General features: G+C 31.9%; 1 protein-coding gene across 3 annotated transcripts in view; it reads left to right on the top strand.

Annotated features, from left to right (window-relative positions):
- The window catches only part of LOC106463236 (fatty acid synthase-like), a 60,100-nt gene extending 46,714 nt beyond the window's left edge, over positions 1–13,386 (top strand). For all 3 annotated transcript variants that reach the window (XM_013923232.2, XM_022390680.1, XM_022390681.1), the window contains exons 17-29: positions 414–565; positions 1,264–1,476; positions 2,097–2,426; positions 3,379–3,498; positions 4,078–4,200; positions 4,421–4,653; positions 5,364–5,714; positions 6,804–7,047; positions 7,281–7,526; positions 7,815–8,248; positions 8,745–9,017; positions 10,226–10,480; positions 11,396–13,386. In XM_013923232.2, coding sequence (XP_013778686.1) covers positions 414–565; positions 1,264–1,476; positions 2,097–2,426; positions 3,379–3,498; positions 4,078–4,200; positions 4,421–4,653; positions 5,364–5,714; positions 6,804–7,047; positions 7,281–7,526; positions 7,815–8,248; positions 8,745–9,017; positions 10,226–10,480; positions 11,396–11,509 — 3,088 coding nt within the window. In that variant the 3' untranslated portion in view covers positions 11,510–13,386. The remainder of the gene's footprint in view (positions 1–413; positions 566–1,263; positions 1,477–2,096; positions 2,427–3,378; positions 3,499–4,077; positions 4,201–4,420; positions 4,654–5,363; positions 5,715–6,803; positions 7,048–7,280; positions 7,527–7,814; positions 8,249–8,744; positions 9,018–10,225; positions 10,481–11,395) is intronic.
- Positions 13,387–13,392: the final 6 nt, after the last annotated feature.

Below are 13,392 nucleotides of genomic sequence, written 5' to 3'. Positions count from 1 at the left end.
CAAGGAATTTTCAGATGTAGCCCGGGTTGATTTAAGGGTCTGATCTTGTGCTTTAGTTGTCATTTTTACTGGCAAAAATGTAAATGTTTGACGTTTTCCAATAAAAAAACTCAAAATAAAGTTTAAGAATAAAAATTGGTCCCAAATTGTGGAGTCATTAGCTAAACAAACATATCTTTGCTGTGAGCATAGCCCAGGATAGGTCGGGCTGAGTTAATAGCTACCCTGTTACATGCCACTTGATTCAATGTATCATCCTACAAAGTTTGTGTGAGATTGGTCCAAAGGTTGCAGTGTAGCTTGTGGGCAAACAAACAAACAAACATTTTACTTTTATAGGTTTAGGTAAGCATTGTGTGACTTTAAATTTTAACCAGTTCCTTTTTATTAGGTATTTATTACTGTATTTGCAGATGCATCCTGATTACTGACCAAATAAAACCCAGTCTTTCATCTTTCACTCTCAATGATCCAAGATTCAGTGATGTTTTAAAGAAAGATCTTGTAATGAATGTCTATAAAAACAGACAGTGGGGTTCTTTTAGACACACATCTTTTACAGGAGGTAGGTGACCTCGTATATTAGGTCTGCTTCTGCTCAGCTAAGAGATTTCTCAACTCTGAAAACCTATATTTACCATACGTGGTATTAAAATGCACATTTAGTGATAGTTTATGAAAGCTGTAATAAACTTTTGAAGGCATATTTATAAGTTGTTATACTTGCCATTTGTAAAATAGTGACTCATAATCTTAATTTAAAATGTTTTAAAGATATTCTTAGTATCACGTTCATGTTATTTCTAAAACCTTGTAATTGCAAAAGAATCTTTAATTGATTTTGGGATGAAAATTCTGAAAATATGATTTCAAGTTAATGAATTTTACCGTCCAATAATATATATTTTTTAATGATAATGTTTACGACCAGATTGATGTAACTATAAGCTCTAGATTAGCTCTTTCATAAAAAAATTGTAGTTGAAGGAATTTTTCTATCTAAAGTTGTGATCCTAATGAGTTTTTGGTTCACTTCTGCTAGTTTTATGCCTGATGCTTAAATTAACAAGTGAAATCTTGTATTCATTATGTACTATACTACTGTAGTTTTACTTTGCATTTTTGACATACTGACAGCATTTTAGTTGCTAAGTTATTTTATTTTATTTTATTTTTTGGTGGTAAAGGATGTTGAAATAACTGATCTGTACAATTTTCATTTAAAAATTTCCAAACTTTTTTTTTTTTTTCAAACTTGCACAGATGTTGCAGAGATCGTTAAAACTGAACATGCTTTACTGAATGTTATGACTAGAGGAGACCTCTCAAGTCTACGGTGGTTTGAATCTCCACTAAAATATTCCCATGATCTAAGCAACGAAAGACAAAGTACACTCTGTTATGTATATTATGCTCCACTTAATTTTCGAGATATTATGCTGGCTACTGGAAAACTACCTCCTGATGCTTTGCCAGGTATGGTTTAATCTTACTGATGCTTGACAAGTTATTTGTTTATATCAGCTAACACTTGTGATAAAGTTTATTAAAATTATTTGAATGAAACCTATAATTAGAAGAGGCTCTAATACTTGGAATAGGAATGAAACGGAGATGAAAGAGACTTCTAGTTTATTTAAGTTATATCATGAAAGAATCGTAACTAAAAATATATGTTTTGATTCATAAAAGCTCTGAATATAATGTTTTGTTTTTGAGAAGTATTTTAAATACATTGCTTGTTTGTTGTAAAGCTATAATGGGCAATCTACGATCTACCCATCACAGGTATTGAAACTCTATTTTAAGTGTTATAAGTCAACTGACTTACTATTGAGTTAGTGGGTGGCAATTATATTTCTAGTCAACTGATCTGTTATTTATTCTTAAACTCTGTGCTTTTTACATGTAGTTAAACCATTCCTTTATATGTATTACAACTAAACATGACAAAGTGAAAAGTTTAAACTAGTTAATGATAATATATTTTGAAGTATCTTGGGCTTATTTTTTATTCATACTTTTTGGTAATGTTTTAAGTTTTGTAGTTTATTGCGGAACTATTATGAGAACTTACATTTTTTTTCTTCTGACAGGAAACTTGGCCATGGAAGATTGTATTCTAGGTCTTGAATTTGCTGGAAGAAATGAGAAAGGACAACGGGTAATGGGCCTTGTTCCTGCAAAAGGCTTAGCCACGACTGTACTTGTGGATCCAGACTTTTTGTGGATGGTTCCCGATAGTTGGACTCTTGAGGAAGCTAGTACTGTTCCAGTAGCTTACTCAACTGCTTATTATGCCCTTGTTGTGAGAGGAGGACTTCAGGAAGGTGAATCTGTACTTGTGCATTCTGGAAGTGGTGGTGTTGGTCAGGCAGCTATCTCCATTGCTTTACATATGGAATGTGAAGTATTCACTACTGTAGGTAAGTCACTTTGTACAGCAATGGCTGACCGGATGAGAATTTTGTTAAAATTAAAAGAAAAACTATTTTATTTAATAAATTTATTGTAAGAGTTATCCAAAAATAAGATATTTATCAAAACATTGCTTAACAAACCTTAAAACTTAATAATAAAAAATTTATATTTTGTGTATGAAAGTCTTGTAATGTTTATTCATAATTTGCCAAATTTCATGAACCTGTGCTTACTAATTTAAAAGTTATAGCATGAAAACTATAACAAGCACAAAATGGATACGAGGTCGGTCCCAGGGACCGAGCCTGTGCTGAAAGAGTTAAGAGGATGGTTGGAGCAGTGGACATTTTTCATGTTGCATGACATAACAAAAAAAAACTTGGTAACTTGAACCAGTAGGTCTTGTTATATCTGTGTTTTGGAAACATAATGCTGTTATTTTTGTGCATTCTATTAATTTCCTCTGTGTGTAATGTAGAATTCTAAATGCAGCCCCTGCATTCTTGATTTTGTTGCATAACTGTCTATAATAAAATAGAAAAAATAAAGTGCCTATAGAGATCTATTTGATTTCTTGAAGTGAAAATGTAGAATTCATTGCTTGTTGATCTTAGAAGTAAAGAGAATTTGATCAAGTTAGATCACATAATGATTCGTTTCCTACCGATGAAAGATTTTTACTGTGTGTGTGTATATATTCATGATATTCAAAAAAACACGTAGGTTTAAGAAATCAGTTTAAAAGAAAAACAATATACCCTACAGCCTGAGTGCTTTGAAAGGTGTACCTGTCTTCTTCAGGGGCAAACTGGGAATGTTCCAGTTTGAACCTGAAAAGGAAAGGTCTGCCTTTCAAAAGCACTTGGGTTGTAGAGTATCATATTTTTGAACTGTATGCATATGCTTAAATGTAGCTTACAACTTTTGAAAGATTTCATCAGCAAGTATGTTTCACAGGATCTAAAGAGAAGAGGGAGTACCTAAAAAGGCGATTTCCACAGTTAACAGACAAGAATTTCAGTAACTCGAGAGATCTTTCATTTGAGTATGACATTATGAAAGCAACCAATGGAAAAGGTGAACTGTTTTTTCTATTCCTTAATTATTAATTAATCACCAGTTGAACTTAAACAAATATCTGTCAATTTATTGACGTACAGAAAATACATTAGCGTGGTACAAATGATGTATACTCTCATTTTGTAATAATGTTAAACATCTTAGGGATCCTTTCATTAAGTCTTTATTAAAATGAATATGTACAAAAAGCACAGATAGATCAATATAACTTTAAAACACTGTTACAAAACAAATTAAGAATGGAATATAGACTAGTTTTTTTATAGTGTAAAGAATACTGGCTTGCTTTAAGGACAGATTATTATTTGAAGTAGTATTACATACTATGATTACCCCTTCAAAAATAATTTTTTATTAGTTTATATAAAGTAACACTGTTAGAAATTATGCATTGGTTGTAAATAATGATTTATGACAATTTGTTTTTTAAATTAAAAGTGTGTTTGAATTTAGTGTGTTTTTCCAGAGGTTTTTAGAAATTTACATCATAATTTTTAAATAAAAAAACTATTTTGTCTCTGCGGATTTATTGAAGACTGTGTGTAAGTGTATAAATAGAATAACTTTACCATTTAGGAGTGAACCTAATCCTTAACTCATTGGCTGAAGAAAAATTACAAGCTAGTGTTCGATGTTTGGCACAACATGGACGTTTTCTAGAGATTGGAAAATTCGATCTGTCAAAGAATTCACCACTGGGTAAAAATATTATTATTATTTTTTTAAATATGTAGATAGCCCATTGTGTAGCTTTGTGCATAACTTCAAACAAACATTTTAGAAATGCTGAAATTCTCATGTTCCAAAACAATAACATAATTTTCTTACTGGTTAAATTCTTATATTATGGTTCCTACCTAGTCGACTACTGAATGTTTTGGGTAATTGACGATAATGGTGCTTTTCTTTTACTGAATAGGAATGTCTGCTTTTCTTCGTAACATCTCTTTCCATGGCATTTTGTTGGATGCACTCTTTGGAGATGACAAAACAATGCAGTCGTCTAAAAAACAGATTGTTCAGCTTGTTGCAAAAGGCATCGTAAGCGGAGCAGTGAAACCCTTGCAGAGGGCATTGTTTGAAAAGGAGCAAGTAGAAGAAGCATTCAGATATATGGCAAGTGGCAAGCATATTGGAAAAGTGGTCATTAAGGTAATAAAATATAGAATTTACTGCTGTTAAGTCACATTGTTAAGGTGATGGATAAGCCATTGTGTTTTAAGAAACAAGTATTTATTTTTGAACTACAGATATATTAGAGTATTTGGTTACTTAGTATGAGATTGAATTTTTGTTAAGGAACCTAATAAGTCTTCTAACACCTATTAGTATGTAATAATTCTATAAATTTTGCTGTGTGAATACATATTTCTATAAATACTACTATAGCTTTTGAGATTCTTGGAGAGAGAGAGAAAATTACATTATTTATGTAAATTATAACGAATTTTGTACAGTTACGAATTTTATAATATCTAGTTTAGGTGTTAAAAACCTCGTTAAGAAAAACTACTGTAGAAACGTGCATTTATGATAAGTTTTCAGAATCTTATAGAAGCCTAAAATTTTTCTTTTACATTGAGAATTTTAAGGAAGATAAATAATTTATTAATTTTTAAGTCAGTTTCATGATGAATGAATGCCCAGAAGTCTAAATTCAAACATAGATATTGAAAAATGGGACTGTCTCGACCATCTGAAATGTTAAATTATATTGGTAATTATTCAGTATTTATGTCCATGGTTTTTGATACCTCAAAAAACCTTCAACTCAACAGGAACATTTATTTTTTTAATAGAACTTTGGTTTAGCTTAGATCTTACGTAAGGTATAGCCTGAGAGTTTTTATATATATACCTAGATCAAAGATGAAGAAGATCAGAAAATGGTGACACCAGTACCAGCACATATTCCAGTCATTCCTCGCACAATATGCCACCCAAAAAAATCTTACATTGTAATTGGAGGGCTTGGAGGATTTGGTTTAGAACTTATCCAGTGGCTAATTGATAGAGGGGCAAGAAAAGTTGTAGTTACATCAAGGTCAGGAGTTCGTACTGGCTACCAATATCTGTGTTTACAGAGATGGAACAATGCTGGAGTTCATGTTTTTGTCTCAAAACAGAATGTTGTCTCTTTAGAAAATGCCTATCAGCTGCTGAAAGATTCCATGAAACTTGGATCAGTTGGAGGGATCTTCAATGTTGCTGCTGTAAGTTGTTAGTTTTTGCAACCATTTTTTATATACTTAGTTACAATGTTTATCAATCTGCTAAAAAAAAAACATACACACCAGATGAACAGTGGCTTTGGTCACTATTTATGTTTTTATATCTGAACATGGAAAGTAGTTTTTAATTAAAAATTATTTTTATTATCTGGTGGACTATTTTTTGTCATTACTTGCAAGTTTTGTATTGATTGCTGTTTTTGGATTACTTATTTCTAAAAGTTTTTTCTAGGATGAGTTTTTATTTGTTTATCTATTATAATAATAATAATAATAATAATACAGATATCAGTGACGTAGAGATCAGATAACTTTCCTGATTAACATTCTTGAAATAGTTATAAAAAATTTAAGAAAAAAGAAAATGGCCACACAGAATTGAATGTTAACATCTGTAAAACTTAAAAAGGTCAAAGTGACACTGTTTGTGTAATAGATTCTATGAGCTATTGCTGGATATTAGTAGTGATTATAGTGGTTTTATATCTCCTAAACTTTAGTATACAAATGTAAGTTGAGTGTGAAAGCTCATCGCTATTGGTAAAATCTGAATGGGACCAATTACCTTAACATCTGGTAAAACTGGAATACAATCTGTAAAACCTTTTCTAGTTTTTTTTAATCTCGTTTTTATAGAACAAATATTAACTTTTAAAAGTTAACAAATATTTCATCCTCCAAAACCTGCTTATATTTAGTATGTAAGTGATATTTTTCTGTAGATAATGATGCTTAACAGTATTGTACTAACTTTTAAAAGTTAACAAATATTTCATCCTCCAAAACCTGCTTATATTTAGTATGTAAGTGATATTTTTCTGTAGATAATGATGCTTAATAGTATTGTACTAACTTTTAAAAGTTAACAAATATTTCATCCTCCAAAACCTGCTTATATTTAGTATGTAAGTGATATGTTTCTGTAGATAATGATGCTTAACAGTATTGTACTAACTTTTAAAAGTTAACAAATATTTCATCCTCTAAAACCTGCTTATATTTAGTATGTAAGTGATATTTTTCTGTAGATAATGATGCTTAACAGTATTGTACTTGCTTATGTGAATGAAGGTTTTACGAGATGCTTTTATGGAGAATCAATCGGCTCAAGACTTCAAGGTAGTCTGTGAGCCAAAAGCAGATGGTACAAGCAACTTGGATCAGCTTTCTCGTGAAATGTGTCCAGAACTTGACTGGTTCGTGGTATTTTCTTCCGTAAGTTGTGGTCGAGGCAATGCTGGTCAAAGCAATTATGGATTTGCCAATTCTGTAATGGAGAGAATATGTGAAGAAAGAAAAAAAGATGGATATCCAGGTTTAATGTTTTTTCTTGTTGTCTATTGTAATGGTGAATGTACGAGTTTAATGACATTTTCTTAAAAGTATTTGAAAATGCATCATAAGACAAAGAATTTAATTCCTAAATGAACTTAAACACTAAGCTAAATATGCATTATTGTTAAAGAAAACTGCTCTTTTTTTATACCATAGGAAATGGAAATCCAAAACTTGTAAATATAGTTTCTGTATTAATTTTTTTTCCCCCAGCATTGGCTGTACAGTGGGGAGCTATTGGAGATGTTGGACTGGTTCAAGAGACAATGGGGGGTAATGATACTGTAATTGGCGGAACTATTCCACAGAGGATTGTCTCTTGTCTTGCTATACTGGATCAGTTTCTTCAGCAAAGCTGTCCTGTAGTCTCCAGCATTGTTAGGGCTGAGCAGGGAGGTGTTTCTGCTGGAGATGGCGCTGGGAAACACAATTTGATAGAAACCGTTGCTCGTATTCTTGGTAAGTCTCATCAATTATACAGAACAAAATTCCATTAGGCAAGACAAGAATGAAGTGTCTGTGTAAAATACTAGCTATCATGTTGCAATAATTCTGCCAAATTATTTCACTATAAGATGTTTTTTTTTTTTTCTATACTTTTCTGTGCCTACAGTATTTAGCCTGAAATCAGTATAAATTAGTATAAGGCAACAGAATGCTATCTATATTGTTTACAGCATTTAACAATTTGATTGCAATTATGTTAGTAGTATATTAATGATACAATACTTTTAAATTTGTTTGTAGGAGTTAAAGACCCCTCTACTTTAAACCCAGAAGTAACTCTTGGAGAGCTAGGCATGGACTCTCTGATGGGAGTTGAGGTTAAGCAGACTCTTGAACGGGACTATGATCTTGTGATGTCCATGCAGGAAATCCGTCAGCTTAACCTGAAGACACTTGAAGAAATTGGTGGGGAAGTTTCACTTCCAGGGTCACAGGTTGAGAAAGAAGACACAAAGGTTGTTTTGCCACCAACTCAACTCATGCCAAAAAATTGTACAGTCTATTTGAATGCTATACAAAATGGAGCTCCTCTGTTTGTGGTACACACTATCGAAGGATTTGTTTCTTCCATGAACAATGTTGCAAGTCTCTTACAGCGACCAGTAATTGGGCTGCAGTGTACAAATGACGTTCCAATTTCCAGCATTAAGGAAATGGCATCGTATTATTTAAAGGTATCTTTTCTTTGAAGTGTAGAAATTTTATATTCTGGTTACTAGAAGTCACATTTTTTTATACACATTGAAAATAGACTTACAGCATGCTTACTATTTTTTTAAACTAACATGGGGCCAATTTTCCATTCATTGCTGAAAATTAACTAAAATGGCATTAAGTATTGTTGTCTTATTATGTTGATTAATAGCATAAATGATGTTTTTCATCAGCTAATAACAAACATGTATTATTTGATAAAAGTTATAATATTTTATTAGATAATGGTAGATGCTTCTGTGTTTAAGAACTAAATTTTCTTAAAGGTCATATGTTAGTTTGGTCTTTGCTAGATGAGTCTTGGTGTTGTGACTTCATCACAGAAACAATCCAGTATTTAGGTTTTTAGTTGTATTTCATTGCATCACGTTCTCTCAAGATGCACGGAACTCGTATTTTCTCAACCTGCATATTGACTTGTATTTCACTGCATCATACTTTATTTTCTTCCCCTAGCAAATCCAAGCAATACAACAGTCAGGTCCGTACAGTATAGCAGGGTATTCCTTTGGCGCAGCTGTGGCTTTTGAAATTGCTCTTCAGCTCCAGAATCAGAATGGACCTTCAGTTGTTAAATCCCTCACTTTGCTGGACGGGTCTCCAACCTTTGTTGGAGCCCATCTGCAGCATTATAAAGCCAGGGTTACAGACCAAAGTGACCAGCACTTTCAAGATGCCAGTGCTGTTTGTGCTTATTTGATGAATATCATACCGATAGATTACATAAAGGTTAGTCCTGAAGACTTGTCAGTTGGATGTTACCTTTATTGTTATCAATATTATCTACCAAAATCACAATAATATCTCATGAAGTTTGTCATTTTAAGTGCTAACAATGGGGGAGGGGCATTTTAACAATTATTCATAATGAAACTAACAATATGGAAGCAATGGAATATATGTTGCTCCATCAGCTAAGGAATTATACACCTTAACACACAAATATGGTTGTGGTTTTAGATAAACGTCTTTTCATTAGCTTTATGATTCTGCTAATCTCCTCCGAATGCTACAATTGTTTTTTTTAACTTAAAACTTATCAGTACTAGTGTACATCAATCATCTGAGAAAAGTAAGAGCTAGCTTTATTATTAAATTAATCATCAGTAATAATAAGTGCGTTCTAATCCTTATATAAAATATTTTTTGCCCTTGCATACCTTAGACTGGTTTACTAAGTTAGCTAATTATTCACCGAGTGAATTTGTAGTTCTTACCTATGTGTAGGTGTCTTGCTGTGATCAAGTGTTATCAGTGAGTCAGTTGTGGTGTAATAATCTCGCACACATTAGGTGTTACGCTCTAGCAACCAAGGTTTTCCGCTTCCGAGGATTTTGTCATAAATGATAAATAGCATTTAAACTAACACTTGTTTTGTAACCCATTTTCTCTAAACTCGAGTATTATGCAAACACTTTGCAGCAAGAATCTAAAAAATCAAAAAAGCATAGTTGAAATTCTGTTACATAATGTTTAAAATATGGTTTTGTTGCAAACTATACAATGATTAGTATTTCTTTCAATTAGACTTTCGAAGATTTAAAAAAAAGTGTCATAGGTGTAATCATTCTCTATATGTTTAAGGACAAGTATACTTCTCCAGACTATTATACAAACTAGTGTTTCTAGCATTAAGTAACTTAGACAGCAACTTTGTAATAAACTATTTTTTGGTATTGTTAGATTTACCTTTTTATAACTTTTACCTATTAGTATAGAATTATATTTAAATAAAGTACACGTACCTTACAAGAAAGCTATACCATAAAGAGTGGGTGATCTGCCACATTAAGTATTGTTTGTAGCTAATATACAAAAGCAAAGTGACATTGGTTAAATATTTTTGCACTGGATAACAATACACTTGCTTTAGTTATGCTTCAGTTAAAAACTTTATGAGGGTGGAAAGAAAAAAAGTTATTGTGTTGATAATTCAGACCAAGGCTGAAATGCTCCAAAGATTATCATGGGAATCTAAACTCCAGTTGGCAACGGAGTTGCTTGCATCAACACTCCACGCTCCAATAGATCCTCAAGAAGTCCAGCAAGCTGTTGAATCCTTCTACCGCAGACTAGAAATAGCTGACCAGTACAAACCATCTGATAGATACATTGGTAAAGTAACTCTGATCAAGGCTGCCGAGGCATTACAGGGTGCAGCACAGCTTCTTCATGATTACGGTCTGAGTGAGGTACGTCCAAAATCTAACTGTTTTACAGAATTATAGAAGAGCTTCATGCCTGTTTATTTCTTATTTCTCTAACAGATACTAAAAAAAAAAACTCATAGTTGTGATCTAAGTGAGTTATGTATGGGTTACAAGACCTTGCATTTCGTAAGTTACAAAAAGAGTTTAACAGATTGTGAGTGTGTGTTACTTAATCTCTTGGTGGTTACAGTTGAATGTATAAAAGGTAAATGAGACATGGTTCAAATGAAATATGGTGCATCATTAAGTATTATTACATGAAAAAAGCAAATATTTTAGTGATGAAATGTTTTATAAATTTTTCTATAATATGAATCTATGCTCATGTTCATGATTTTTATTTGGCTTGTTTGTTTGATAAGAGTATTATGTAACTTTTAGTTCAATATTTATAGCAAAATCACAGCTAATAGAACAGTCTTGAAAAACTGGTTTTCATCTATCATAACATAAGGGTAAAAATAAATACATTCTGGGACTTTCAACTACATTACAAATGTTTACAATTTTAGATTTTAAAAAAGCTTCAGGTATTGGGGAAAAACTTGTATTTTTTAAATAGTGTTAGTATCGTGTAATTGTGGAATTTAATATGGCATGGGTCAAGGTGAAAAATTTTAAATGAGCTCTCAGGTTTAATGTTTCTTAGTTTCTTTTAATGATTTTCTTGATAGGTTTGGAATTTTCAACCACATGTGAACACATTATATTTAGGATGGTAAAGATTAGTGTTCACCTTCTATAAAACAAGTAATGTTTGTGTTTATAAGTTTCTTGATAATGGTACTAGTATGTAATAACTACTACCAGAGGAACTGGCAAAATTCTAGAATAATTATTACATTTAATAATGGTCTTATGATTTATTGATATGTTTCTACTTTTTTTTTCTGGCAGGTCTGTGAAGGTGAAGTTGATGTGTACACTGTAGAAGGAACACATGAAACTTTTGTTCAGCAAGCTAGTGCTACAAAAGTTGCAGTCATCCTTAACACCCAGTTAAACTCGTAAAACATCTTTTTTGAATAGTGTCTAAATATTTTAACCCTGATAGTATTGGAAACTTGAGATTTATCCATCAGTCTTTTGTGTTATAATTGACATGAACCTGTTCTGTTCCACATGTAATTAGAACACTCCTTCCAGTTGTCTTGTGGTTCTTAAGTTTGTTGCAAATTAATATAACTGTTATCGTGCATTTAAATTTACGAGTCTACTTAATATTTTTGTGTTTTAAGTGTTCTTTACAAAAGTACCTTTTGTGATTTAGCTTGATTTAAGGAGGATTTGTGTAAATTGAAGTTTAAAGTCATGCTTGCTGAGGGACTGAAAGAGCTTTAGTTTTGTTGGACCCCAAAAAAAGTAATAATTACATCTATTGACCTATGTTGTTTTTGTTATTGTTTTTGCATAGACAATAACTGATATTGGTAATTGTTTACAGAGATCTTTCAGATAAAATCTAATCACAGTATAAACCATAACAGAAATAGACATGTTAATCTTGGGAACAAACCTGTGATGGGGATATTCCACTTATGTGTTGATGAGTAGACAAAGTTTCGTTTGTATCATTTACTATTTTTTTGTGTTCCACCAAGATTAGAAACTTCCAGTAATGGCTGTTGAGCTATGTGCAGTTTCTGACTTTACTCGTAAAAGATTTCAATTTATAAAAACTGAAGTTTCACTCTGTGAAAGAAGTTACTAATGTTTCCACTACACATTCATTAATATCTGCATATAAACCTAAATATTTCCCTCTTTTGTGGAGAGGGAAATCCTCTCACAGGTAATTGTGTAAGCTTTTTCACAGTGTACAACTTTTAATCACAAAAATGGGCCACTCCATGAGTGTAAATGAACTCAAAGATAAATGTTTTTTGCTTTGGAGGTTTTACTGCAAACCAGTCATTGGTCAGTGTTAGTTAAATTGACCACTTAATCAGGATGGGTGCGTGCATGTGTGTAAGAGACTTTTTTTTTTTTCAAATGCCTGTGGATATAGATACGTACAATTTCTTGCAAATTTTATTCTCAAAAAAATATGAAAAACTTTGTCAGTTTCATACGTATGGTTGACATGCAAGTTGGTAATTGGTTACTTTCTACTGATGCAAGTGTATCTACATGACTTTATATCAAAACATAAAATAGATCAAACCACAATGTCTGATTATTCTGAGGTAATGCTGGAAAGTTTTACTTTTTTATATCTTGTTTTTTTCTTTACAAGGCAGTTTGTCAAAATGAATATCTTTTCAATCTAATTCTCTGACACTTATTATTTATGTATGCAAATTAGTATAGAATGATAATTTCAAAGGTTTTTTTTTTCTTCAAATATAGAGGTTAAGCTGACAAATGTGAATTAATTGTTACTGAATAAAATGTTTATTTTGTATATAATTTTACTTGTTTTTGGTGATGGAACATTACCAATGAATCCCATTTATGATGTTTCATGAAACGTGTGCACGTTGTTCGAGAAAAATTGAATAGTTGTTTTCCAAGAAATTGGTTCAAGTGATTAAGAGGGGGGGAATTGTATGTAGGGAATAAAATTTTGTGATCAATCTTAACCTCCCCCCCCTCCAAGTGGCACAGCAGTGTATCTGTGGACTTACAATGCTAGAATCCGGGTTTCAATACCCGTGGTGGGCAGAGCACATATAGCCCTTTGTGTAGCTTTGGGCTTAACTACAAACAAACGATCAGTTTTAGCTGTGTATCTTTTGAATTGGTATTTAACACATTTACTTAGAAGATAGAGCATTTCAAGAAGGATATTGTATGTTACTCACTACACAGAAAACCAATTTAGAATTTATCAAAAATATATTGCTGTGACCACTAAGTTTATTGTTTTGTTTGTACAGTACTTTTGTTAGTAT

The sequence above is a fragment of the Limulus polyphemus genome, unplaced genomic scaffold, assembly GCF_000517525.1.
Source record: "Limulus polyphemus unplaced genomic scaffold, Limulus_polyphemus-2.1.2 Scaffold1355, whole genome shotgun sequence".
Lineage (NCBI taxonomy): Eukaryota > Metazoa > Arthropoda > Merostomata > Xiphosura > Limulidae > Limulus > Limulus polyphemus.
Note: the sequence above shows the minus strand (reverse complement) of the source record. Positions and strands in the feature narration are given on the sequence as shown.